Genomic DNA, 26,387 nt, shown 5'->3' with positions numbered 1-26,387 from the left:
ATTTCTCTCAGAAATTTAAAATCTGTGGGCTCTCTTCAAGTTCACTGTGCTATCTGGGGATTCCTTGGGGTACAGTGAGGGGATGGTGGGATTTTGCCAATTTCTTTATATTTGTTTGTTTATAAATCTTTTGTATTTTTTATTTCTACTCTGGAATTTATTTAAGATGTGTTTACTTATTTTATTTGTTTATTTATTTGAAATGTAGGGTAACACAGAGACACAGATCTTTGATTTCTGGTTCACTCCCCAAATGATACCAGCAGCCCAGGCTGGGCCAGGCTGAAGCCTAAAGCCAGGAACTCCATCCTGTTTTCTCATGCAGGTGGCAGGAACTCAAGTGTTTGAGCCAGTGTCTACCACTTCCCAGGTCCTTTATCAGGGAATTGGATCAGAAGCAGAGCAACCAGATTTCAAACCTGCACTCCAACGTGGGGTGCAGGCACCCCAAGTGGCGACTTAACACACTGACCACAATGCATGCCCGCCTGTCTCCATTATATTTTGTAGCTCTTTATTACTCGTGTCTATGAAAGCTGTTGATTTTGCATATTGCTCTTGTTACAAAGCAAGTCTTTTCTGTTAAGAAGTTTCTCATCTGAAAAGATGAGCATCAAGTAAGTGAAAACCCTTAACCGCAGTGCTAAGCACCTAGCAGGCAGTCAGAAATCCTGACTGTGGGGCAGGTGTTTGGTGTAGCAGTTAAGCCACCACTTGGAATGCCCGTATCCCATCGTGGATGGCCTAGGTTTGGGTTATGGCTCTGCTCTCCTTTCCAGCTTCCTGCTAATGCACCCACTGGGAGGCAACAGATGACGACTTAAGTGGCGTTGTCCTTGCCACCCGTATGGGAGACCCTCCTGGAGTTTTTGGTTCTTGGCTCTGGCTATTGCAGGCATTTGGAGAGTGAGCAAGCAGACAGAAGAGCTCTTTCTGTCTCCCTGTCTCCATATCTGTGCCTTTCATATAAATAAGTGGTTTTTAAAATCTTTGCTCTTGTTATTATTATCTTTAAGAATGGAGATATTACCTATCACTATGGATTGTTGTAAGAATCAAAAGCTGCATGTATTAATGTTAATTGTAACACACCACACAAAGGTTTTTTTATTCTAACACTTAAAATTTAGTATTACTGAGAGAATGATAGTCCTAGATGGTAGAGGACTCAGGTCATAGAGCAGAAAAATGGGACATTTTTATTCCTTTTCATGTAATAGAGTGGGAGACAGTGCTACTTAACAAATCACGAACTCCTGTGGAGCAAAACGCAGCCCGTAGGAAGGAAGATGTGCTTTACAGGGGAAGCTGACCAGGCCCTGAGTGGCGATGACTGCGCGACATGTGGACCTTATAAAAAGGACACCTTCCCCCTTCCCCAAAGTAATGTGTTTCATTAACCCCTTACGGGATGTTAATGAAATGTTGTCATGTACAACATAACTCTTGAATCTACAGTTTAGATACAGAACAAAAAGAAGAATTGAGGAATTATTGAATATTGGGAGAGGCTAAAAATAGAAAAGCAAGGAGATCTGGGAAGCATAGATGCAAAGTCACATACCAACAGCAAGGGCAAAGGAAAGGAATTGATGGAGGGCTGAAAATAAAGAAGGGAGCAGAGAAATATAGGGGCAGAGAGAAGTAGTTTAAGAGCCACTATGGGATACTTATTTATTATTTCAATTTATAAAACTATGCCCAGTGCCAAGCCTTCTGGGTACACATGGAACAATAAATAATATATGCCCATCTCTACTTCCAACTTTGTATTTTTCCTTTCTTTTATTAGTTGCATTCCCCATCTCCCATTTCCCATTATCAGCTATCACTCCTAATCCCCTGCCAGGAAGACAGATGAGTGACTCCCACTAGATGCACAGGATGCTTTCCGGACAACTTGGTCAGCATTTCACTTCTACACACATTCCACCTGCCCCTCCAGAGAACCATAGCCAGGAACCCTCATGTATACACTTGATATTTATGAAGAAACAGGAATGAGAGTACACTGTTTTGGACTTCACTTCATCCCTGATTGGAAAAAGGAGAGGATTTTTTTCGCCTGAGAAACTGGCCCGAGCATTCGTACTCTGTCTCTGTTTGGATTTTTTTATTCGTGTGCAAAATTACCTAAACTTACTGTTTAATGTCTATTGCTTATTATAAAGGTATACATTGACCCTGTTTTTGAGAAACTAGTTTTAGAAAGTAGGAGAGGCCATCCAAAATCTGGTAGCCATCTGTGTGTCCAGGCCTGTCTTTTTTGCTTTGGTTTAACTCTCATGTTAACCTTTAGATAAAATTGTACCCATTTTACAGAAGTTACTATATGTTCTCCAGAGTCACATTACTCTCCATATATGAGCAAGGATTTAAATCTTTGTACTTAATTCCACACTTTGCTGTTTCTGTTGTACTGTATTACTTCCAGGTAAAATAGGAAGGATATATGAGTGAGGTTAAGAAGGAAAGCTGCGTGAAGGGAGAGTGTAAAGCCCTGGTGTTAGACATAAGCGTCCCATTCCCTTTCAGCAGTCTTTGAGTGGTGATCCTTGTTGTGATGATTTGCTGGTACTGTGATTAACCTTTATAATTCAGCATGGCTATATCCAACAGGTACAAGATAACGGATATTATTGGGAAGGAAGAGGGACTTGGAGCAGAGAACCTTCGAGGTTCTGGAATGATTGCTGGGGAGTCTTCCTTGGCCTATGACGAGATCATCACCATTAGCCTGGTAAAACTTCCCAGAATGTGACATTTTTGAAGAGATGACCCTGCGGCTTCGTTTATCTTTGCCCTCATCACTGCTGTTCAGTCTGGAATGTCTTGAAAGTTAAATATCCACAATTTTATTTTATAATGCATGATAGTGAGAAGATGTGATAATGCAAGTAACTGAATTGCCCAAATAAACCTGGGCTCGTTTTAGCTGTTAGTTTAACTTCGTATTTCTCTAAATATTCTACCAGGCTTCTTAGAGCTTGGATTTCTCCTCCTGTTATAACTTTGCCTGCTCATGTCTCTAGTAGTGATGCCAGGCATCTGTAAAATGGCCACAAGTAGAGAAATGATGAGCTCATGACCTTGGAAGTGTCTGATACTTGAATTACTGATTGAATTTTATCTCTTCTTTTCTTTGGTAAATTGTTTCTGTATTGTTAGAACCTAGACAGACTTCATAAAAAGCCATGTGTATTTCTGTCGGTGTGGATTTTATCTATCTGTGCCTTCATTCTTGAGAGGACACAGCATATGACATGCACAACTTTTTGTTTTTTAAGGTGACGTGCCGGGCCATTGGGATTGGGGCTTACCTTGTCCGACTGGGACAGAGAACGATCCAGGTTGAGAATTCTCATTTAATTCTCACAGGCGCTGGGGCCCTCAACAAAGTAAGTTCCTAGGGTTTGGGAGAAGTGTGTGAAAGTATTTGAAGATTCTTGTGAATTCTTCACTCGGGATCTTGACTGGAGAGGAGTGATTCAGGCCAGCCCTCCCTCGGGTGGTGTCTGCCTCTCCATCATCCTTGCCCACTGGCTTGCTTACCTCCTTATTCCTTATTTATTCATTTCACTCTAATATCTATTACATGTGAGGTACTGTTCCAAGCTCTGTGTATGATAAGTCAGTGAAGTGGTCATGTAAAACCCCTGCTCCAAAGAGCTTACTTTCTATTGTTTATCTAGAAAGACCAAGAATTAATTGAATGCTTCTGTTCTGTCTTGACACCCCTCCTTTTTTCTCACCCATGTCTTCAGGGATGTGAGAAGATCGATTCTCACTTGGAGCTATCTCTGATTCCAGTTGTACAGCTCCTATTTTGGATCTATAGCATGGATTATGCACTGGCCTAGGTGTTGAAGACAGCAAGTTTCATTGTTTAGAGAAGTCTGTGAATGTACCTCTAGAAAGGGCAGTTATGGTGATCTTTTGTGTGTGGAAGATATACCTGGTAAAGATTGAGTGGGAAGACAGGTGAATAGATGCATGGATTTCTGGGAGTTTGTCAGAGAGCTTCATCTTCCTTCCAAAGAAAGGCTTGAGCTGCTTTAATCCAAGTTCAGAGGGACTTTTCTCAGGGAGGGAAAATGGATGTTGGGGTTCCTCCTACCAAGAGTAAAAACTGCCTACACATACTTGAATATGCAGAAGACAGTGCAGGCATAAGTAAATCATTTTCTCCAAGTCAGTAATGTGCAACAGAATAGTCTGGGGCTGGCTGCCCTATATGGTTTATACATCCTCTTAGCTCCTCAACTTTCCTATCCATTAAAGGGGGATAATAGGAAGCGGGATACACAGCAGACTCATAGAATGGCAGCTGTCCTAAACAGCACTCTGGCCTCAGAATCAGCCCTTAAGGCATTCAGATCCAGCTGAAAAGCCCATGAGAGTATTTCAGGCATGGAAAGCCAAGACACTCTGGCAAAAAAAAAAAAAAGGACCGAAATGAAAGATCTCGTGTGAGTGAGATCCCAGTGGAAAGAACAGGTCGTCAAAGAAGGAGGTACCTTTCTCTGAAGGGAGGAGAGAACTTCCACTTTGACTATGACCTTGTCTAAATATGATCAGAGTCGGCGAACTCAAAAGGCTTCAATAGCCTCGGCAACTCATGACAAGAGCCTAGGGTGATTACTGATGCCATAAACAAGAGTGTTAATTTGTTAAGTCAACAACAGGAGTCACTGTGCACTTACTCCTCATGTAGGATCTCTGTCCTTAATGTGCTGTACATTGTGATTTAATGCTATAACTAGTACTCAAACAGTATTTTTCACTTTGTGTTTCTATGTGGGTGCAAACTGTTGAAATTTTTACTTATATGCTAAACTGATCTTCTGTATATAAAGAATATATAAAGAATATATAAATAAAAGTCAAAAAAAAGTTAATGAGGAATGGCAAAAAAAAATAGTTTACACTTTCAAATAATGTTGTGGATACCAAATGAGAAAACATGAGTAAAAGTGCTTGGTACTAGGCACAGAGTGTTGGCCTTCACTGGAACTCCAGTTCCTCTTTCCTCGCTCCTACTAGATTGGAAGGTAAGCATGTAGCCAGGGACTGAGTTGTGTTGGATAATGTCTTTGGTAGACTTTCAGGAATTTTGAAGGCCAGCCTTGGCTTTCTGGTGAAGGACAGGAACGAAGCATCCTCTCATTCCCATTTAGAAAAAGTTGATCTTTTTATTGGCCCAGTGGGGGGCGTCACTGGCTCTGATCAAAATGCTCTCTGCCCTCCTGTGAACTCACAGGCTTGCCGAGGTTTGCTTGTGGCTCCAGGGGAAGCCAGAGTAGTGCTAGCCTGGCAGACTTGGCCACCCCTCTCTTTTCTGGGAGAGGAGCCTAGAAACGAAGATTGTGAACACCACTACTGAAGACGATTGCAGAGGGGAAAACAGCTGAAAGGCTTAATTTTTTTTTAGTTGATCTTTTGGCTACCTTCTTAGAAGGAGATGTTGATGAATGTTAAAGAAGATTTTTGATATCATTAATCTGTGAGGGTAGAATTTAAAATAATACCTACATTTCCATGATGTTCTCATACCTGGACACAGAGTTAGTTTCTGAAATTTGTCTTTTTTTTTTTTTTTTTTTTTTTTTTTTTTTTTTTTTTTAATTAGACAGTGAGAGAGAGAGAGAGAGAGAAAGGTCTTCCTTCCATTGGTTCACCCCCCAAATGGCCACCACAGCCAGCACTGCGCTGATCTGAAGCCAGGAGCCAGGTGCTTGCTTCCTCCTGGTCTCCCATGCGGGTGCAGGGGCCCAAGCACTTGGGCCATCCTCCACTGCACTCCCGGGCCACAGCAGAGAGCTGGACAACAAGAGGAGCAGCCGGGACTAGAACCCTGTGCCCATATGGGATGCCGGTGGCACAGGCAGAGAATTAAACAAGTGAGCCATGGCACTGGCCCCTGAAATGTGTCTTTTTAGGTTGCATTTTTTTCTCCCAAAATACTATCCTTTTGTTTTTTAAAGATTTATTTATTTTACTTGAAAGTCACAGTTACACACAGAGAGAGGGAGAGTCACACAGAGAGAGAGAGAGGTCTTCCATCTGCTGGTTCACTCCCCAAATGGCCACAACAGCTGGAGCTGTGCTGATCCAAAGCCAGGAGCCAGGAGCCTCTTATGGGTCTCCCATGCAGGTGCAGGGACACAAGCAGTTGGGCCAGCTTCTACTGCTTTCCCAGGCCATAGCAGAGAGCTGGATCAGAAGTGGAGCAGCTGGGACTAGAACCAGTGCCCATGTGGGATGCTGGCACTGAAGCTTTACTCACTATGCCAGCCCCCCAAAATACTATCTTAAACACAAAGAATATTACCAAAAGCAAGGTTAGGTTTTTTTGTTTGTTTATGTTTTTTGGTTTTAATTTTTTTTTTTTTTGCCTAACAACTTGATAGTTGAATTTATTTTGTGCGATTTTTTTCTTAACATCTGGTTACATCATCATGATCAAATTTATTATATTCACTTTCCTCCTAGTCCGCAGGGTTGCTTGTTAAAGGAAAAGGCTAGTCGCAGGCAGAAAGACGAGTAAAGCTGCAGCTGTAACTCAGCGAACGATGCTCATTTCCAGAAGGACGTGATCATTTTTAGCTGAAGGGAACGACCAGTTATAGTGGTTTCCTAATCCTGCTCTGCCTGCTTCCCTGTCTCCATGTCAGCACCTCTTAAATACAGAGTCGTGTTGCTGGAGGACACCTGGTTTCATGCAAATTCATTAAGAATGTCCTATCAGCCCCTTTGCTTATCAGGTATGAAAAAGGAGACTGTGGGAGCCAGCACGCTCAGACTGCCTCTGACTCACTGCTTGCGCAGGTTCTTTGTGTGCTGATGGCTTTCTGCAGCTCTGCCTTTCTTTCTGCAGGTATTTCTCTGTCTTCATACTCGGAGTGTTTCAAGTCACTCTGAGTGGGTGTCTGTTTCGTGTGAGCGCTGATCTCTCTGTCTCTTTGTGTCTGTGTCTTGCCCATGGATATCTGTCTTCCCCTCTTTCTGCCTGTGTGCCTCCCTGAGTATCCATGTGCAAGGAAGTCTTTGTGTTTGAAACAGTGTCAAGTCCCCCTCTTACACCTTGACTGTTTTGTTCATAGTATGTGTGTACCTGTATAAAGTGGAAATGTAGATGGTACATGCAAGCTTATATATGGTCTTAGACTGTGAACATTTGACCCTTGCCTTTCCGAGTCTTCATCCTTTATGTTAAACACTGGGGTGAAGAATAAGAAGGGGGGTGGTGCGCAGAGGTTGTAGGAAAAAAAAAATCTTGTGTGTGCAAGTGCCGATCCCGTTGACCCCTTTGAAAATTGAAATAATGATAATGCGCGTCTCCTGACTGCATCAAAGTATCAGCACATCAAAAGCCAGGAGGCATGAAATGCAAATGATAAAGTGAAAGCAGATGGATTGTGCGTGATCGCCTGATGCCCAATGAATTTTAAAAGGTGCTGGTTTGCAAGGGGGGGATGTGGGGGTTGGGGGTGGGGGGACTGAAATAAACACGTTATCCCTGCGATTTTTTTTTTTTTTGTTCTTGACGCTCACTCCTGACAATATTTTTTCACACTTCAGTGAACACCCACTCCATCTCTCTCCCTCTCTCTCCCTGTCTCCCTCTCTCTCTTTCTCTCCTCTCCAGCTCCCCCCTCCCCGCCTCTTACACGTCTCAGGTCATGTCGCTGCAGCTCCGGTGGAAATAATAAGATATAAACCACGAGGTTGGTATTTGCATAGAAATAGCATGGAGCCCCAGGCAGCAAGGGAGAAGGACACCGGGATCATTTGTCTAAAATTTTAATGAAAACTTTTGCTGAGACAGAGATTTTTTACAAACTTTCTTTCTCCCTGCTTTCCCCTTTCCTCCCCGCCTCCCCAGCCCCATCGCTGATTTGAGTTCACATGCTTCAATCCGAAGAGAAAGATTGACACTACTCGTATCGTAGTCACATACTGCAGCAACATGTAAATTGTCGGTTCCTTTCATAGATCCGAAGCTGCTTAACACGTGCGCATATGCCTCCGCTTTTGAGGCAACACCCCACCTGGGCGCTCACATGGTATTCCTGACCTGGTTTTCATTAGTCTACACCTCCCTACCTTTTGCTTCCAGAGACTCTGACTCTTTTTAAAGGATTTCCTTTTGTAGCCAGCAGTAGTGACCTGGATATGAAACGTAAACACTTGAGCGGTTTCCTGGTGTTTCACTTTCAGTGGTTTCTCTGTTCGTGGGCATCATCTTTGCCATTGTGTCCTTTATTGCAAGACCAGAAAGTGTTTCCCACATTTGTATTTTTAATCTCTTTCCTCTTACAGTTTCAGTATTTTGTGTACTGTCTCTCCAGTCTTTCTTACTTTGTTGAATAGCAGTTATTTGTGAAATACTCAAATATTACTAGCTGAGGAAGGCTACATTGTCTGGAAATACTTCTGAACTGAAGGCAATGAGTCTATGACTGAGGCAGCCCAAATGGGTTTATTTGAAACTCAAAATGAAGAACCTCTGTCTGGTTCCTTGCTATTTTCTGGGGTGCTCTAGTGGTGTCATGGCCATTTTACAGATAGGAAAACTAAAACAGTAAGAAGGAAATGGACAAGGTTCCATTGACAGAGACCTGATCAGGGTCAGAAGATGACCCTCGATGACCCTAAGTTTTATTAGACAGGCTCAGCTCTCTATGCTTTGTGTCCGTAAAACCCAAGAAGAGAAGGTGATTTGGTCGTGTTCCTTTGTGTCCAAAGTCAGGAGAGTTATGACATAAATGAGAAGCCTCTCGGGGCAGGCTGTTTCATGTCACTCAAGGAAATAGATGTTGGGTTCCTAACTGCAGCAGCCGTAGGCTGCAGGTGGCAGGTTGTTGAGAAAGCCTCACTGATCGGTGAGCTCATACTTGGCAAGCGTGGCAGACTGCCCTGCTTGCAAGGAGCTATGCTGGCCTGGCAGAGTGCGATTCCTGTGTCCCAACTGGCCAGGTAGACCCCTAAGGAGCTGAGGTGATTTGCAGAATCCCAGGTCGAGATGCCCCTTGCACATGCGCAGTTTCATATTTACTTCTCCCCTACCAGGTCACCTCTCCATTTTCTGTTGAGTCTGTTTAGCATAATGTCAGGTGGAGGATAGGCTGGTAGGAGCTCTGAAGTAGAGTTGAGTCTGCCAAGCTTCAGACCATTGCCCAAGATTTGGTGAGAGCCCCCACTGTATACATGGACATTGGTTTGCAGCTTACAGTTTGTCCTGTGGACAGCAACTGCCTATAGAGATGAGGCATGGGCTGGGTTGATGGCTGTGATAAGTGGGTGATGGACTCATTCCAGGGGTGAATTGTGACTTCCTTGTGGTAAGCATTTTAAGGCTTCTGCTTCTATTTTAGAAAAAAAAAAAAAAATCCCATAATCTCATCCCCCTTAATGAGATCAGACCCCTATTTCCACTGAAACTGCCAGGAAGAAAGAAAATTACATGATGGATGTGGCTAGGGCTGTTAGTCTTGTAAGTGGCTAATTCTGTTAATCTTGCTTTTGAGACTTGGTCCAAGTTTATCCCTCTTTGGATCTTGGTTTTCATATGCACATTTGTGTGTAGCTATGCAATATGAAATGTGAAGTTGTCACCACTGACACTGTTGGGCATAGTACCAGAGCTCTTGCCGTGAGTGGGACTTGTGTGTTGCACCAGGGGCCTGCAGTGGGCAGTCTGTGTGCTCACCCGTGACTCTGTGACACACAGAGTGAGAGTCCTGAAGGGAGGATGATTGAGATCTCACTGTGAGGCAGGCGGTGTCGTGGCTCTCATGTCACTTAGAGAGATTAGAAGCATGGGCTCTCGTGCCAGGCTCCCCAGGTTTAATTCCTGGCTCTACCACCTCCGTGACCTTGGACAACTTACTTAACCTCTTTAGGTTACATTTGAATTAGCTGTAAAATGGGGAGTGATAATAGTACCCATCCAGTGGGGTTGTTGTGAGTTTGAGTTTATGTAAGTGAACACTGGCTAGCCCTGTTGTCATCTTTTCTAAGGTGCATTTAGGATCTTTTCTCATCCCACTTCATTATCTAGGCCCCGGAAAGGAAATAATAAACACAGCACTCTGGATACTTTCTGATTATTTGAAAGCAAAAATTCCTTCAAGGAAATGAGAGACAGCAGTTCTCACCATAGCAGTACATTCATGTATTGACTTCACCGGTAGATGTTATCTAAAGACAATCAGCGTACTTGGGAAAGCCATTAACGTGAGAGGCACCATGTTCGGTCATGATAGGGTAGTATATGTGTCAGTCATCTGTCTGTGAGAGTCCCCAAGGACTTGTTGATACAATAGGCCGTAATCACTCTAAGGATCAGTCCAGCAATTTGCATTTTTAAAAGTCCCTAACTACCTATTTTCACAATAGGCAGTCCCTGTACCACCCTAGCTCCAGATGGGATCACTCTCCCTTTTAAAAGGGGCACTTTCACTTCCTTTCTGAGTAAGCTGTGCTTTAGCACTGTGACCAAGTCCTCGGAGAGAGTTGCTGTGGGCAGATCTCCTTAATTTTCAAACTGCCCCCACCCCACCCCACTCCCACATAGATGCAAACCCCCAAGATAGAGGTCAATCTGGCTCCGTTTGTGGGAGTGGTTTAGTTTTTGTTTGATGTTCTTTGGATTTGGAAGAAAACTATACCAGAGAGTTGGACTCTGAGTGAGCCTTGGTGATCTCCCAGCCGCCTGATCCTGAGCGCTCGGGTTTGGAGAGCTCACAGGTAGACTTGCCATTCGGAGCTCCACTGCAGAAGTTGCCTCACACTCTCTAAGAGGTTTAGATGCCAAGGGCTTAGGGCCATGAGCACCAGTCCAGAGTGCCTAGATGAAGTGAAAGCTCTGAGGCCCGGCTTGGGGCACTGAATACAGACTCAATGTTTATCATATTGGGTGACGTATTACAGATGTGCTCAAACTTTTTGAGGTTTCTGAACTTTAGATTAAAGAAAAAAAAAAAAAACTTCAATCTATCCCCTCTGCCATTTCCTGGGTAAGTGACTTTAGGCTTTAATCTATTTTAGAGTCTCAGTTTCCTCCTTGTAAAATGGGTCAGAGACATGATACATCTCCCACCTTTAACTGAGAGACCAGAGAATCCTTCAGTCTTAAATTCTGTGTGATTTCTAGTATTTTGTGATGTTATGAAAATGTATATTGCTCCGTAGCCAGAGAACTAAGCTAGGCTTAGACAGGGGAGAGCAGGTTGGGGAGGAGAATTAAAGGTATGATATATCAGGATATTATAAGATTACATATTAGTGGTGTGTAAAATTATTACATATCGGTAAGATTAGAAATGGAAATTGTAGAGCAGAATGACATAATGAATTGTGTTTTCTTCTTATCTAGATTATGGAAAAATAAATATTATATGGTGGTGTCATGCAAAATCGCAAGTGGCCATAGAATTATAAATGTTGGCAATGGAAGGATCCTCAGAAGTCCAAGCACCCAGTTGTTGCTTGTACTTCCTCTGTGACACCCTTGCCAAATACTCATTCAGTTATACTTGAGGAGACATGCAACTGAAGGGAAGCTTAGCACATTTTGAGCCAATTCTTTTAATTTACATAATGTTTTTCCTTATATTTAGCTAAAGTCTGTTTCCCTTTACAGACAGACAGATTTTTTTTAAGATTTATTTATTTGAAAGAGTTACAGAGAGAGAGGGAAATAAAGAGTGATTTTCCATCTGCTGGTTCACTCTCCAAATAGCCAAAACTACTGGCTACTGGGGCTGGGCCAGGCCAGAACCAGGAGCTTCCTCTAGGTCTCCCCCATGAGTACAGGGGCCCAGCCACTTGGGCCATCCTCCACTGCCTTCCCAGGTGCATTAGCAGGGAGCTGGATTGGAAATAGAGCAATCCTATATGGGATGCTGACTTCATATGTGGCTGCTTTACCCACTATGCCACAATGCAGGTCCCAGACTGATTATCTTAAAAATAGTGTTCGGAGGTGGGCATTTGGTACAGCAGTTAAAACACCACTTGGAATATCTGCACCCCATGTTAGAGTGCCTAGCTTCCAGTCCTGGTTCAGCTTCCTGATAATGTGTACCCTGGAAAGCAGCAGGTGATGGGTCCCTGCCACCCCTGTGGGAGACACAGGTACAATTCCAGGCTCCTGGCTTCAGCTTGGCTCAGCTCCAGCTATTGCAGGCATTTGGGGAGAGTGAACCAATGGTTGGGGGGACCTCTCTCTCTCTCTCTCTTTCAAATAAATAAAGAAATACATCAACTTTTAAACGGTGGTATTCAAAATCAACAAAGAAGCTCCTGATTTTATGGTAAGACCTGTGAGAAATTGAATGGAACCAAAGTCTTTGCTGAGTATTTTTCCTTCAGAGTCTGATCTTGTCTAAAGAACAAATGTAATAAACATGAAAGTACTGTCCTAAAGTAGAGAAGAAACTGAATTCATAAATAACATTCTTGCCAGCTAAATTTAAGAAATAAGTAGTGATTACAAGGGAAGCCATTTCAACTGAATTTCACTCCAAAGTACTCAGTAGAACCTTGGGGTCTCCTGCCGAGTGTCACGCAGGACTTTGGAGCCAGTCTCCTGCTTTGTCATTGCCTGTTACGTGGACACGAGGTTGGAGGACAGGTCACTCTGGGTGCTGTATTTTTAGATAACAGCTAAAACTCACTGGGTTCAAGGTTTGGTAGTCAGTAAAGGGGCTGTAGACGGGGGGTATTCAAAGCCTTAATGGCACACAAACAAGAGCTACCCTGCTGAAGCGTCTCTCCCTCTCACCTCCACGAGCAGTTGCTGGCTCGCCGCCTCCTGTGGACCTGTGTTGTGCCTCCACCCTCTCTCCAGAGAGTCTGTTCCCACCTCCAGAATGCTGAGGCACCCTGAGGATTAGAGTGAAGAAATGCCTCTGCTTCTCTCGGGCCGTGCGTGTGGGACCTCTGCTGTTTCTGCTCTGATCAAACATTGCCCTTGAACTAAGTGCCCACTTAGGGCTGTGAGCATGGTCCCTTTGGCAGAACAGTTTCTTTAGCTTCTTCATTTCCTAGTCAGTCATACATTACACCTTCATCTATTGAATTTTTCTTCCCCTTTCTCTCTGTCTACACATGTTCATAGCTCTGTCTCTGCAGATCATTGTTCACTCAAAGCTTTGCTATTCTGTCAACCCCTCACTTCTCCCTTCAACCTTTTTTCTCCCCCTAGCCCCAGCCTGAAACTCAAGTAAATTAGCTTTTCACCCATGCCCCCCAGTTTAAAAAAAAATCCTCTACTCTTCCAACAGTGTCTGTTCTTGGATTTGCAGTCAGCAGCCATCTCCAATAACCATCAGGCTGTCAGCTGTGCCGCTCCCCTCTACCTCCCACCTCCCCCATCACTCACCAGAGGAAAAAGAGAGCCAGAGCAAGAGCTTGAAATATATCATGCAATAGTGTATCATGAATTTGTTGTGAATCACAGCAGTGAAGCAGGTTTATTTATTTCTGAGACCTTAAATCAATACAAAGTAGGTCTCTTAGTTCTGAAGCTGGGATGGAGTGTGAAAAAATGAGCCCATTGTACTCTTAAAACTTTGGGGAAAGGAGATGACAGCTATATAATTCCATTTACCAGGCACTAGGGGCTTTAATGTGAAGGTGACAGGGAGCTCTTTGTGCATTTAGAGCACCATATCTTCTAAATAAAAGATCTGTAGACTTGATAGTGGAGCATAGCTCCAACTTTAATAATCTCCAAGCATTAGACCAAGCCAATATGTTCCCAAGTCAGAAAGGTTCCCCCCACCACCACCACTCATAAATTAAAAGTGCAAGAACTGCACACGTTGGTAGATTAGAAATGCAAGGACTCTGGTCTTTTCTAGAAGCAAGAGAGACCTAGGCCCTGGCTGTGCATAGGCTGTTGTGTGAATATGATAAAGACTCAGGAAAGAAACGAGACTGTTTAGAAACCTGACTCCTGGCTGTTCATCATTCCAGGGATGTCCCCTGTGCACGGATCCAAATCTAGCTATGCCCCCTCCTCATTCAGAGTCACCATCATCACACGTTCTAATCAGCTAATGCACACAGTGAGGACTGCTGAATTATGGAAGGAGAAGATTTAAGAGCTTTTTTTAGATTGAACTACAGATTACTATACCTGGGCTTCAAGTTTTTGTGGTTGATTCTTGACGGGTTCCTAATTTTAATAATGTCTCAGTGTCTGGGATTTAAACCCTTCAGAATAGTGTGCACTTCTTGAGAAATTGAGAAATCAGTGTTATTAAGGAAAAGAACCTACCCAAATTTAACAAAGAGCATAAAATGTGAAGTCCAGACCATTGGAACATAATCAGTTTTTGAATGTCTTCATTTTCTGTCTATCTGACCCATTGATAAAATACACCTTTTCTAAAAAGAGAGGATTTATGCAGCTTAGTAAAGCATCCTTAATATAAGGTTGTAGTATATTCGTTTATAATTCTAGCCCAGGTAAAGAGTTTTGAAAGTGAGCGAGGAACTCCAGTGTCTACACTGGGGAACTCTTAAAAAGATAGAAAAATGGAACCGCTCATTTTATTGAACCACGTACGTATTATGTCACTGATATGAAAGACTTGTTTGTATTAGTTCAACTTGCTGAAAATGTACATCAAAGTTGAGTTTTTACTGAGCCCTGAAATTGATGGTAGTTCACATTCATTCATTTTATTTTAATTTATTTGAAAGACAGAGTTACAGAGAGAGGCAGAGACAGAGAGAGGTCTTCCAACCTGTGGTTCACTCCCCAGATGGCTGCAACTTCCAGAAGCCAGGAGCCAGGAACTTCTTCCAGGTCTCCCACGTGGGTGCAGGGGCCCAAGCACTTGGGCCATCTTCTACTGCTTTCCCAGGCCATAGCAGAGAGCTGGATCGGAAGAGGAGCAGCCGGGACTCACACCGGTGCCCATATGGGATGCCGGCGCTTCAGGCCAGGGCTTTATGCCTACTGCGCCACAGCACCAGCCCCTTATTTATTTTTAAAAATTTATTTTATCCATTTTGAAAGACAGAGTTACAGAGAGAGGTAGAGGTAGAGAGAGACAGAGGTCCTCCATTCCACTGGTTCACTCCCCAAATGACCACAACGGCGAGAACTGAGCTGATGCGAAGCCAGGTGCCAGGAGCTTCCTCCAGGTCTCCCACACAGGTGCAGGGACCCAAGAAGTTGGGCCATCTTCTGCTTTCCCAGGCCATAGCACAGAACTGGATCAGAAGTGGAGCAGGGGGACCTGAACCGGCACCCATATAGGGTGCCAGGTGCTGCAGGCTGGGGCTTTAACCCACTATGCCACAGTGCCAGCCCCCAACACATGCATTTATTACATGCCTGTTTTGTATAAAGCCCTCTTAGGTTGAACAGTACAAAGATTACTGCTGCTTTCATGTAGCTTAAATTTTAGGCTAAGAGGTAATAATAGGCTTCCCATGTATTCTAAGGGAAAAACTTAAGTTGTTGCCACAAGATGTAAATAAGAAAACATAAACACAAAACCCACAGGGATGAAATCTGCTGGTCCCTACGAAGCCAGGCCTTGGGAAGCAGACCTCGGGTGTCTGGCCTTGTAGCTACCTACCTAGTTAGAAAAAGCAATAAAAGATGACAGGGCTTTTTTTAATTTCCATTTTTAGAAAACATATCTTATGAAAGACTGGTGTTCAGAATTCATGAAGAACTACCAAAACTCAATAATAAGAAAACAGTGATGAGGAATGCATGGAAGGGCTGGTGCTGTGGTATAGTGGGCTAAGCCTCCCCTTGTGGCACCAGAATCCCATGGGGCACTGGTTCGAGTCCTGGCTGCTCCACTTTTGATCCAACTCTCTGGTATGGCCTGGGAAAGCAGTAGAAGATGGCCCAAGTGCTTGTAGGAGACCCAGAAGAAGCTCTTGTCTCCTGACTTCAGATCAGCCCGGCTCTGTCCTTTGTGGCCAACTGGGGAGTAAAGCAGAGGACGGAAGACCTTTCTCTCTGTATCTCCCTCTCAAATAATAAAATAATAATAATAAAAAGAATGTAGGGAAGAAATTTGGATAGATCCTTCACCTAACAAGATGTAAGCATAGCAAATAAACATATGGAAGATACTTATCATCAGTCATTAGGGAAATGCAAATTAAAACTGCAATGAGACACCACTAAAACTTTTTTAAATGTTTAACTGATAAATTCCAAATGTTGATGAGGATATGGGACATCTGGAACTCTCACAAATTGTTGGTGGGAATGCAGAATGGTACATCCACTTTGAAAAGGGTCTTTTTTTTTTTTTTTAAAGATTTATTTATTTGAATGGCGGAGTTAGAGAGAAAGGTCGTCTGTCTGCTGGTTCACTTCTCCATTCTTCTGCTGCTTTCCCAGGGCATAGCAGAGAGCTGGAATGGAAGTGGAGCAGCCAGGACTAGAACCGCCACCCATATGGGATGCTGGCCCTGCACGTGGTAGCTTTACTTGCTATGCCACAGCACCGACACCTGAAAAGAGTCTCTTTAAAATATAAATGTATATATCTATATAAAGTCAGTTATACACTTAACATATAACCTGCAATCTCACTTGGAACTCTTTACCTCATGGAAATGAAAATGTATATCCATAGAACAAAATGGACAGAAATGTCCTTAGCAGCTTTAGCCATAATCCACCCAATGGCAAACAGATGTGCAAGGCAGGGTACTTCCATAAAATGGAATACCTGTTGGCAATTACAAGGAATTCCTGATACCGGCCCCAGCATGAATTCATCTGATGCATTATGCTGACTGCAAGAAGCTAGACCACCAAGGCCACATACTGTGTGACTCCATTTGTATAACATTCTAGAAAAGGCGAAACTACCAGGGCAGAAAGATCAGTGGTGGTTAGGGGTGGGAGAAGGGGACTGGTTACAAAGGAGCATGAGGGAACTTTGGGGATGATGAACGCACTCTGTCCCGATGGTGGTGGTGTTTCCACGACTCTGTGTTTGTCAGAATTCATGGAAGTGCAATTAAATGGACAGTTTTACAGTGTATAAGTTATATTTCCATAAACCACACTTTATTTAAAATTTTAATTATTTCCATATTTGGAATTAATTTATTGTCAGAACTCTCAAGTTGCTAGCTGAATGGGCAGTTGATGGATGGTGACTTCTTTGCAGTCAGCTTTCTCTGTGGAGGCCTACATTTTTTCTCTCATAGGTTTGACAGGAAACTATCCCGTGGCTCCTGTCTACCCCTTTATGTTACAAAAGAGTCTCCATTCTTCCCACTCCACCTTCTAATCCTGCTGTCCTTCCCTGTCTAGCTCATTCCTCTGTTGTCCAGTGAGCCCTCCTTTGCCCTCCGATTCAGTAAACAGGTGTTCCCGTGCTGTTTCCGGCCTGCCTCTCAGTGTCCTTTGGTCAGCTTCTCTTTCCTGTCACTATAACACAGTCCCTTTGCCCCAGTTGATCCTTCAGGAAACCTCATCACTTCATAATTTGCCATGTATAGAGAGATTTTTGATCTTATAGTGGATGGCCTTGAATTCAGCTGTGGCTCAAGTCAGAGGCCTGTCCCTTCTCCGGGAGTGGAAAATCACCGAGCCCGTTCCCTACTCCAGACATAGTCTACCAGCACTCCCATCTGCCAGTCACGGGAGGGGCCATAACAGTGGGGAGAAGTTGTCACCCTGCGACTGTGTATTAAGAACACCCACCTACTCTGGTCCTGTCTCACTAGAGATTTAATTCTATTCACCCTTGGATATATTTCTGGAGAAACATTTACACAGTGATATGTGCTGCACCACTTAAAATTGTTAATTGGAGATTGAATTACTTGTCAGCTTTTAAAAATGTAGTCTTCTAAGGTCAGGAAGGAGTGGATGAGCTATTACAGGTTTTCCTTGCCCTTCCTCTCTTCTCTCACCCCCGCCCCTCTATCATCCATCCTCCTCTCTTTTGTCCCTGTTTTGCCACTTTTTCCTGCACCCATTGTTCTTTCTCCTCCCTCTGTTGCTTTAGCCAAAGCTTTATCAATACCTCACCAGATCCCAGAGTGACTTTAGTGTCTAGAATCACGGATGAAGCCCAGTGATGACGATTGCACCGTGAATTTACAAAACGCCTCCTCAGATCCTCTTGAGAATGGAAATACCCTAATGAGAAGAAGCATTGCAATGAGGGCTCAGCCTGTGTAGCCTAATTCTTGGATGCAGGAGGAATTTTGTCCTCCCTGCTTCTTTAAATAGAAGATGCTCTGACCCACCGAGGACTGTCTGGAAGCAGGGAGGAAGCGGCGGCAGATTTCACTTTTTTATTCCATCATTGATATGCATCATTATTTTTCGCATCTTCAGCACATGATTGCAAATATTTGTGTACGTGTCTAAGGGTCCCCAACATAAAGTGTGTATCAGGACAAAAGCATGTTTTTAAAAAATTGAGCTAAGTTGCATCTGTGCAACTTGGAAATCTCCATGTCTGTGCTGACAAATATCCTGACAAGTAAATACTGTACTCATTCAGTGTTACATAGTGATTGCATTTGCACAAAACCTCACAATGCTCTGCCACTTCAGTCAAACGTCTGGAGCACTGGGGAAAGGAAGAACGTGTTTATCTTGATCTCCAAAAAGGGATTTAAGGGAGAGAGCAGGCGGTACATTAGACTGTTTTCATTGCCTGTCAGCTGTGCTACACCCGAGCCGTCTGCAGCATCTCCAGATAAGCGGCCCCAGCAGCAGAGGCCTCCGCGTGCATGTGTGACTGCATTCATCTGTACTTCCTAGGCATTTCGGTGTTTTCCAAAGGCTGGGTAGCATCTTGGAGGGGGCGGGGGGGGGGGTCGCTCTAGCAGCTGGGTCTCTGCTAATCACAAGTTTTTATGCAGCTCCCTTAATTCTCAGGTCTGTCCACTACAATGAAGGGAGTTCTGGAGGGGACTTCCATTTATATTGAGAGGGGGTGAGATCCTGTGTCCTCACAGCTTCTGCCCTCACTCCATTCTGCCAGGGTGGGCCCCCCCAGCAGTATGCCTGCTCCTTATACTTCCTGGGGCTGCTTCTCCGCCTAGACTTGGAGGGCAGTCAGGTGGGGCCCAGGAGTGTCACCAGTGTTGCAGTGGCTCCTCTGTGTCAGTGCTGCTTGATGCTTGTTAGGCAGATAAGTTAGAAGTGTGCATCATGTTTTGTGAGGGGAATAATTTGGGAACTGGAACACGGCAAGCAACTTGACTCTTTGAGACATGCGTGCATCAGAGTTTAAAAGATTGAGGGGGAAGCTGACCTGCTTGATGGAAATATTCTGTCATTGGGGGTTGTTTACCCCAACTTTTCCTGCAAGAGGTTGGCAGGGCAACGTATCGAGTAAAAACAGCGCTTCTGTGTGTGTGTGAGCCGTTTGCGTCTTCCTTGATGCTGGTTGGGGTTTGTGTAAGTGTTGCAGTGTGATCATCTTGGGGAATGGATTTTGTCTTAGCCCTGATTCTGCTACCTTGGTTGAAGCTTTTGTTGTGAAGTATTCTAAAATCATTAAAACCACTTGAGTCAGCAACAGCCTCTATAAATCAGGAGCCATTGTGTGCACCTCATTCTGCTGGTGCATACCATAAACACTCGGTCATTGAAGATGAACTGGAGGGTACTGCTTTCTCTTCCCTGATTGATAAGTAGCTGTGATTGTTAGCATTTGTTTATGGCTAGTGGGGCCGCAGGTTTAGTTTCTGTGTTCATCCCCACCTCACCCCCCATCTCCCAAGATGAGACTGGTCAGAGAGAATGGTTTGGGTAATCCACAAGTATATCATGTAGATTTTTTTTCTTATTAATTTCCTAATTAAATGAATCTTCTCACGTGGGAAGCCCTGGTTAGATGTTTTCTGAACCCTGAGAAGAAAGAGAAATGCCACAGCCTTAGAACCTGAGCTTAGGTTATGAAGGGAATATGTGCTAAGTTACTGAACTCTTGCCTTTTCGAGTTTCTCTCCCATGATTTTGTGAAAATACAGGGCAGAATGTTCAGAGGCAGAGCACTTCTCGTGGTGTCCTGGTTCCAGATGCTGTCTTCCTCTTTGAAGAGGAGGCCAAGACATCTGACTGCGGTTGTTTTTTTGTTTAAGATTTATTTGTTTATTTGAAAGAGTAATAGTGAAGGCGAGATCTTCCATCCTCTACTTCACTCTCAAAATGCCCACATCGCCAGAACTGGGCCAGGCTGGAGCCAGGAGCCAGGAGCTCCATCCCGGTCTCCCATGTGGGTGGCAGAATCCCAAGTGCCAGGGCCATGATCTGCTGCCTCCCAGACATATTAGCAGAAAGCTGGATTGGAAGCACAGAGCAGCCAGGACTCAAACTCAGGCACTCTGAGATGGAATGTGTGCGTCTCAAGTGGCAGCTAACCCGCTGCACCACCCGCCCGTCTCAGCAAGGTGTATTTAACAGCTAAGGAAGCAGCTGTGGGTTCTCTTCAGTCCCTCTCTGCTGAGCAGGATCCATCATCGGTTCCTTACTAGCTTTGTAGATGCGTCCGATTCGAAGTGGTTGGACATTATCAAGCACTAGAGAAAGGAAAGAGGAGGGTGTCACCAAGTAGAAAGTGGCCCCAGCCCATGCTTCTGAGCAGCAGCGAGGACGTGGCTCTTGTAGGTTGTGAATACCAGACATTCAGGGTCAGCACGGTGTCTCCTCTTTATTCCTTTTCCCCCGTTCCACTTTTATTTTAATAATTAGAAATACTGCTGATCACACTGAATGACTTCTAGCAGAGAGGCAGCCTGTCCCAGAAGGACCAGTTGTGGGCCATCGGGTTTATGACGACCATAAAACCAGAGCCAGATCAGAGCATGGCCTCCTGAGTGACAGGGCTTCTGCCTCCACCAGGCTCCCCCAGCAGCCTCCTGCACTGGCGGTTTGGTTTGGTGTGGTTTTTGTGTTCTGTTTTGTTTCCTGATGCATGTGCAAGTGTGCACGTGTGCACACATTTCAAGATATAAATGAAACAGGTATGTAATGCCCTCTGCCTGTTAGAAAGACTAAAGCCATAAAAATAACAAACGGCGTGTATTTGCTAGAATGTCAAAGTTATGAGTTTATTTTGTAATGATGTGCTCCTGCCTTCATGAGGTAAACTGGCCGTGGCGGAGGTGTTATTAGTAATATGGACTCAGTGGAGCAGAAAGCCGAGTGACCGAGAGATCAGTGTATCAGTCAGAGAGAGGGCAAATGGAAACAGACAGCAGGAGAATGAGAAAGGAGCCGCAGCGCCGGGGCTGAGATTAAAGACGGCCCGGGAGGAGGATGGGAGCCCAGTGGTCGGACACGGTCTCCCTGTTCGTGGGGCCCCTTCAAAGGAGCTGCCAGCGTGTTGCCCAGCTTGGAGCTGCACAGAGAGGCTTGTTCCCTGCACGGCCGGCCGTATCAAGGAGAGCAGTAATCTGGGAGCAGTTTGGCTTTCCAGAGCCCTTTTCAGAACAGTCCCTTATGCCCTTCCTAGCTAAAGGTGAATGGAGCCAAGGCCAGCTGGGTCACAGCGAGGCGAGTTCTTCAGCCCTCGGAGGGAGGGCCTTGATGTAGGGGCTCACCCAGCACGCAGGGAAGCCTCTCAGAGCCCCTAATGAGAAGGGGCATAACAGGAATATCCAGGTAGACTTTACTGGCCCTTAATTTATCAAGTTCTCTCCAGAGACTGGAAATGAATAGAAGTTACTAAGGAAGAAATTTTGTGTTGTCATTATTTTTTAGAGGCGGAGGGGAGAGGGGACAAGTGAAGGTAAAACCCAGTAAGCGCTCTGCAGCCATTGAGAGCTCTCCAGGGCTACCCCAGATGACTGGCAATTACCACACACTCAGCGGTTCGCGTAGTCAGTGATCAGGTGGCCCAGCTCCCATCTGCCGGCTCAGAAAGCTCCCTCCCTGGAAGGATGATTAACCCATCTTCCAGGGAAAAAGAAACCGTGCAGTTTCCAAGTCCAAGAGTATTGTTTGCTCATTTTTCTCCTTCAAAGGAAACTTTGTGGTTTCCCATGGCAGGTGCTCTCTGACCTTACAAGGGTTAAGCTCCTCCAGGGGCGCCCCAGGAATCAGGAGAGGCCCTGAATTGCCTCCAGGCTTAGGAGGGAAGGCTGAGGGGAGGCCGGCTTGGGTATAAATCACAGCTCGGTGGGCACCCAGCATACAAAGAGGACCTGAGACTCCGGGCTTTGTGGTTGTGTCACGAGTTGCTTTAGGATTTCACTGGAACTGGGGTTTGTATGTGGACAGCAGCTTTAAAAATCAAATATAAGAAAAAAAGGTTCTGTAAAAAAATAAATAAAAGAGGAGCCCAAATCTCCCTAGGGTTTCTTCAGCTGAGACTGGTCAGCAAAGGCTGTAGAAAGGCAGGCAGGTTACCTTTTTTGTATGTATGCAAAACAGTTCTGCCCGACCTTCAGTGATGCTGTAACCCAGCCTCAGGCTCCCCTGCAGCACCCCCCACCCCGCAGCCTCAGGTCAGAGTGGAGATGGCACTCTGTCTGTGCTCTTTAAATTGCAGCCATATAGGTGACTGCTGAAAACTGCTCTTTTCTTTTTTTAAGGAGCTAGCCCCTTCGAAAAACCCACAGAGGCTGGAATCTCTTATGGGAAAAAGAGCCCATTTTAGTGAGAATTCTGAAACAGACTGTGCCTTGATTTCTATAGAGGCAAACGCCTTTTCTCTTGCTCATTTCTCTAGGTCCTCGGGCGGGAAGTGTACACCTCCAATAACCAGCTTGGGGGCATCCAGATCATGCACAACAACGGGGTGACCCACAGCACCGTGTGTGATGACTTTGAAGGGGTGTTCACTGTCCTGCACTGGCTGTCCTACATGCCCAAGGTAAGCCCTTTCTCCCCACACTGACCGAGCCGCAGGACACGTCACCTCCACCACACTCCACACACTTGCTGTTTGAGGTCTTGCTATGATAGAAGAATTTTTTTATGAGCTGTTCCCCTGAAAGCTGTCAATTTCTCTTTCCCTTAAAAGCCATCTTTTTCCACCTCAAAGATGCAGCTGGATTTCCTGAGGCCCGTTTTTGTTTCCCTGCCACGGAAGTCTTCATAGCCTGCCTGGGCTCAGATGCCAGTGTGGGAGGCTTTCTCTGCCCCATGGATGTTCCCCCTTTGTAATACCTCTGGGGAGCTTCCTAGACAGCATGGTACCCCAAAATTAAGAATCAAAGTGTACCCCTTTTGTGCCAGGCCCCTAAAGGAGATTGGAGGCCCATATGTGTTGCCTGGGGCTTGGCATGTATCTGTACTCGGGGTGATGATGGGGACCAGTGGGTGTTACTGTGCACATGGACCCTGGCTTCCTTGTCCCCAGGTATTGTTGTCAAGTTCGAGTATGTGACAGTTGTTCATTTATTACTTTCTCTGTCTCCTTTCAGAGTGTGCAAAGTTCAGTTCCCCTCCTGAGCTCCAAGGATCCTATAGATAGAATCATCGAGTTTGTCCCCACAAAGGCTCCATATGACCCTCGATGGATGCTGGCAGGCCGCCCTCACCCAAGTACGTATGTGTTTGAGGACCTCGTGGTAGCCCAGCTCTCAAACAGAATTTTTTTTTAGTCTCCCTTTGTATCACTGTGCATTGCCTGCACAACAGCATATGAATTGGAACACAGAGCTGAGTACCTCGAAATGAGAAAGCGCTGAAAAATAACTCTGAAGAAACAGGTGGGAAACCCCTCTTGAACAAATGAAAAATAAATGAGATTTACAAATCAGCCAGTGGGTTATAAGTGGTGCAGCCACTAACACATTTCTTCTCTTTATTCTGATTTTAAAGCGCTTATGACTTAATGGGTTCAGAGACCTTAAAACAGTTAAATCAAAGCCATAAAATCACAGGATTACATATAGGACCAGAATCTCAAACCATCTAGTCCCTATAAACAAGCAGAGATGGAGCCGGCCAGTTGTAGAAGAGGTCCTCGGGACCCTTGAATGAAGAGCGACTGCGCTCCGCTGTGCCTGAGCACCTACCCGGCAGGTGTCCTGCTTTCCCTGCCATACTGCTGATAGCTATCAGTGCTGGCCTCAGTCATCATGTAAGGCTGCTTTGTGAAATCGTTCATTCATGAAGAGTGTCCACAGCTTTACGATTTTATAAATGTATAGAGAACAAGTCCTCCCTCCAGGCTTATCTGATATGCCCCTCTGACTGATTTGTGCCTAACTTAGTAACAGAAAGAGGTAACTCTGGAGGCAAATGAATGCTCTCATTGTCAGTCCATTGGGCTGTTCTCACACACCCTACTTTCCAGGGTTCTCTTTTGGGAAGCCTGGAACACCCCTGCCATGTTTTGAATTTGAATCTTTTTTATTTTCCTTTTTTTTTTTTTTTTTTTTTTTTGAAAGAATTACAGAGAGGGAGAGGCAGAGAAAGAGATCTCTTCCATCTACTAGTTCACTCCCCAAATGGCTGCAATGGCCAGGATGGGCCAGACCGAAGACCAGGAGCTTCTTCTGAGTCTCCCTCATGGGTATCGGGATCCAAGCACTTCGGCCATCTTATTTTCTTTTTTAAGATTTATTTGTTTATTAGAGAGGCAGAGGCAGAGAGAGAAAGAAGTCTTCCATCTGCTGGTTCACTTCCCCAATGGCTGCAATGGGCTGATCCAAAGCCAGGAGCCAGGAGATTCCTCCAGGTCTCCCAGGCGGGTGGAGAGGCCCAAGGCCATGTTCCACTGCTTTTATAGGCCATGGCAGAGAGATGAATAGGAAGTGGAGCAGCCAGGACTCAAACCAGTGCCCATATGGGATGCTGGCACTGCAGGCAGTGGCTTTACCTATTACACCACAGCACTGACCCAGAATCTACTTTTAAAGTTGTGTGAGGAAGTAGTCTTCTTTGCACGTTTATTGTAACTTTCCATAATGTCTGTATTTAAAAGAAGAAAGGATTGCAGAAGATATTTCATTAAATTTAAAAGGAGCTGTGATTTGCTGAAGGAGAAAGAAGTCTTCATAGGAAAGATGCCTGGCATTGTCGTGCAGCAGGTTAAGCCCCACTTGCAGTGCTGGTGTCCCATGCAAGTGCCAGTTCGAGTCCAGGCTGTTCCCTTTCTGATCCAGCTTCCTGCTAATGCGCCTGAGAAGGCAGTGGAGTATGGCCCAATTACTTAGGCCCCTGCACCCACAGAGGAGATCAGGATGGAGTTCCTGACTTGCTTGTTTCAGCCTAGTCCAGTTCTAGCTGTTGTGTCTAAATGGGGAATGAACTCTTGGACAGAAGATCTCTGTCTCTCTGTCTCTCTCTGTTTCTCCCTATATCTGCCTTTCAAGTAAAATAAATAAATCTTTAAAAATTTCAAAATAAACCTTTGTGGGAATGTACTCTAAGGCAGATGGGAATGTGGAGCATCCCCATATACATTCTCTTATTTGACTTTTGCTGCCTCTCGGTGGTAGAGAGACCACCATTTTACAGATTCAGAGAAGTTGAGAGATTTGTCTGAAGAGTAAGTGTAAATATTGTGGAAAAATCATCGTGGAATGTCAGCTTTAATTTGTAATTTTACCACTTGTCATCAGTGCTTTTTCTTGTTAATAGTAGTAAAACTAGTTTTTTCTTAAGTCACCTTGGTAATTCCCCTCCTTTTATTTTTTTTAATATTTATTTATTTATTTGAAAGTCAGAGTTACACAGAGAGAGGAGAGAGAAAGAGAGAGGTCTTCCATCCAATGGTTCACTCCCCAATTGGCCGCAACGGCCAGAGCTGTGCCGATCAAGAGCCAGGAGCTTCTACCGGGTCTTCCACATGGGTGCAGGGGCCCAAGGACTTGGGCCATCTTCTACTGCTTTCCCAGGCCATAGTAGAGAGCTGGATTGGAAGTGGAGCAACCAGGTCTCAAACCGGCGCCCATATGGGATGCTAGCGCTTCCGGCCAGAGCGTTAACCCACTGCGCCACAGCGCCAGCCCTTTCCTCTTATTTTTATACCCATGATTATAATAAAAATGCTGTGCCAGGCCGGCGCCGCGGCTCACTAGGCTAATCCTCCGCCTTGTGGCACCGGCACACCGGGTTCTAGTCCCGGTCGGGGTGCCGGATTCTTTCCCGGTTGCCCCTCTTCCAGGCCAGCTCTCTGCTGTGGCCCTGGAAGGCAGTGGAGGATGGCCCAAGTGCTTGGGCCCTGCACCCGCATGGGAGACCAGGAGAAGCACCTGGCTCCTGCCTTCGGATCAGCGCGGTGCGCCGGCCACAGCGCGCCAGCCGTGGCGGCCATTGGAGGGTGACCCAACGGCAAAAGGAAGACCTTTCTCTTTGTCTCTCTCTCTCTCACTATCCACTCTGCCTGTCAAAAAAAAAAAAAAAAAAAAAAAAAAAAAAAAAAAAAGAGGAAGAAGAAGAAGAAAAAAAGAAAGAAATT

At 44.9% G+C, this 26,387-nt stretch overlaps 1 protein-coding gene across 10 annotated transcripts in view; it reads left to right on the top strand.

The window, feature by feature from the left end:
• The window catches only part of ACACA (acetyl-CoA carboxylase alpha), a 318,070-nt gene that overhangs the window by 248,832 nt on the left and 42,851 nt on the right, over nucleotides 1-26,387 (top strand). For all 10 annotated transcript variants that reach the window (XM_008271159.4, XM_008271164.4, XM_051824672.2 and 7 more), the window contains 4 exons: nucleotides 2,620-2,740; nucleotides 3,288-3,398; nucleotides 22,704-22,847; nucleotides 23,401-23,521. In XM_008271159.4, coding sequence (XP_008269381.2) covers nucleotides 2,620-2,740; nucleotides 3,288-3,398; nucleotides 22,704-22,847; nucleotides 23,401-23,521 — 497 coding nt within the window. The remainder of the gene's footprint in view (nucleotides 1-2,619; nucleotides 2,741-3,287; nucleotides 3,399-22,703; nucleotides 22,848-23,400; nucleotides 23,522-26,387) is intronic.

Source organism: Oryctolagus cuniculus, chromosome 17, assembly GCF_964237555.1.
Source record: "Oryctolagus cuniculus chromosome 17, mOryCun1.1, whole genome shotgun sequence".
Classification (NCBI taxonomy): Eukaryota; Metazoa; Chordata; class Mammalia; order Lagomorpha; family Leporidae; genus Oryctolagus; species Oryctolagus cuniculus.
Note: the sequence above shows the minus strand (reverse complement) of the source record. Positions and strands in the feature narration are given on the sequence as shown.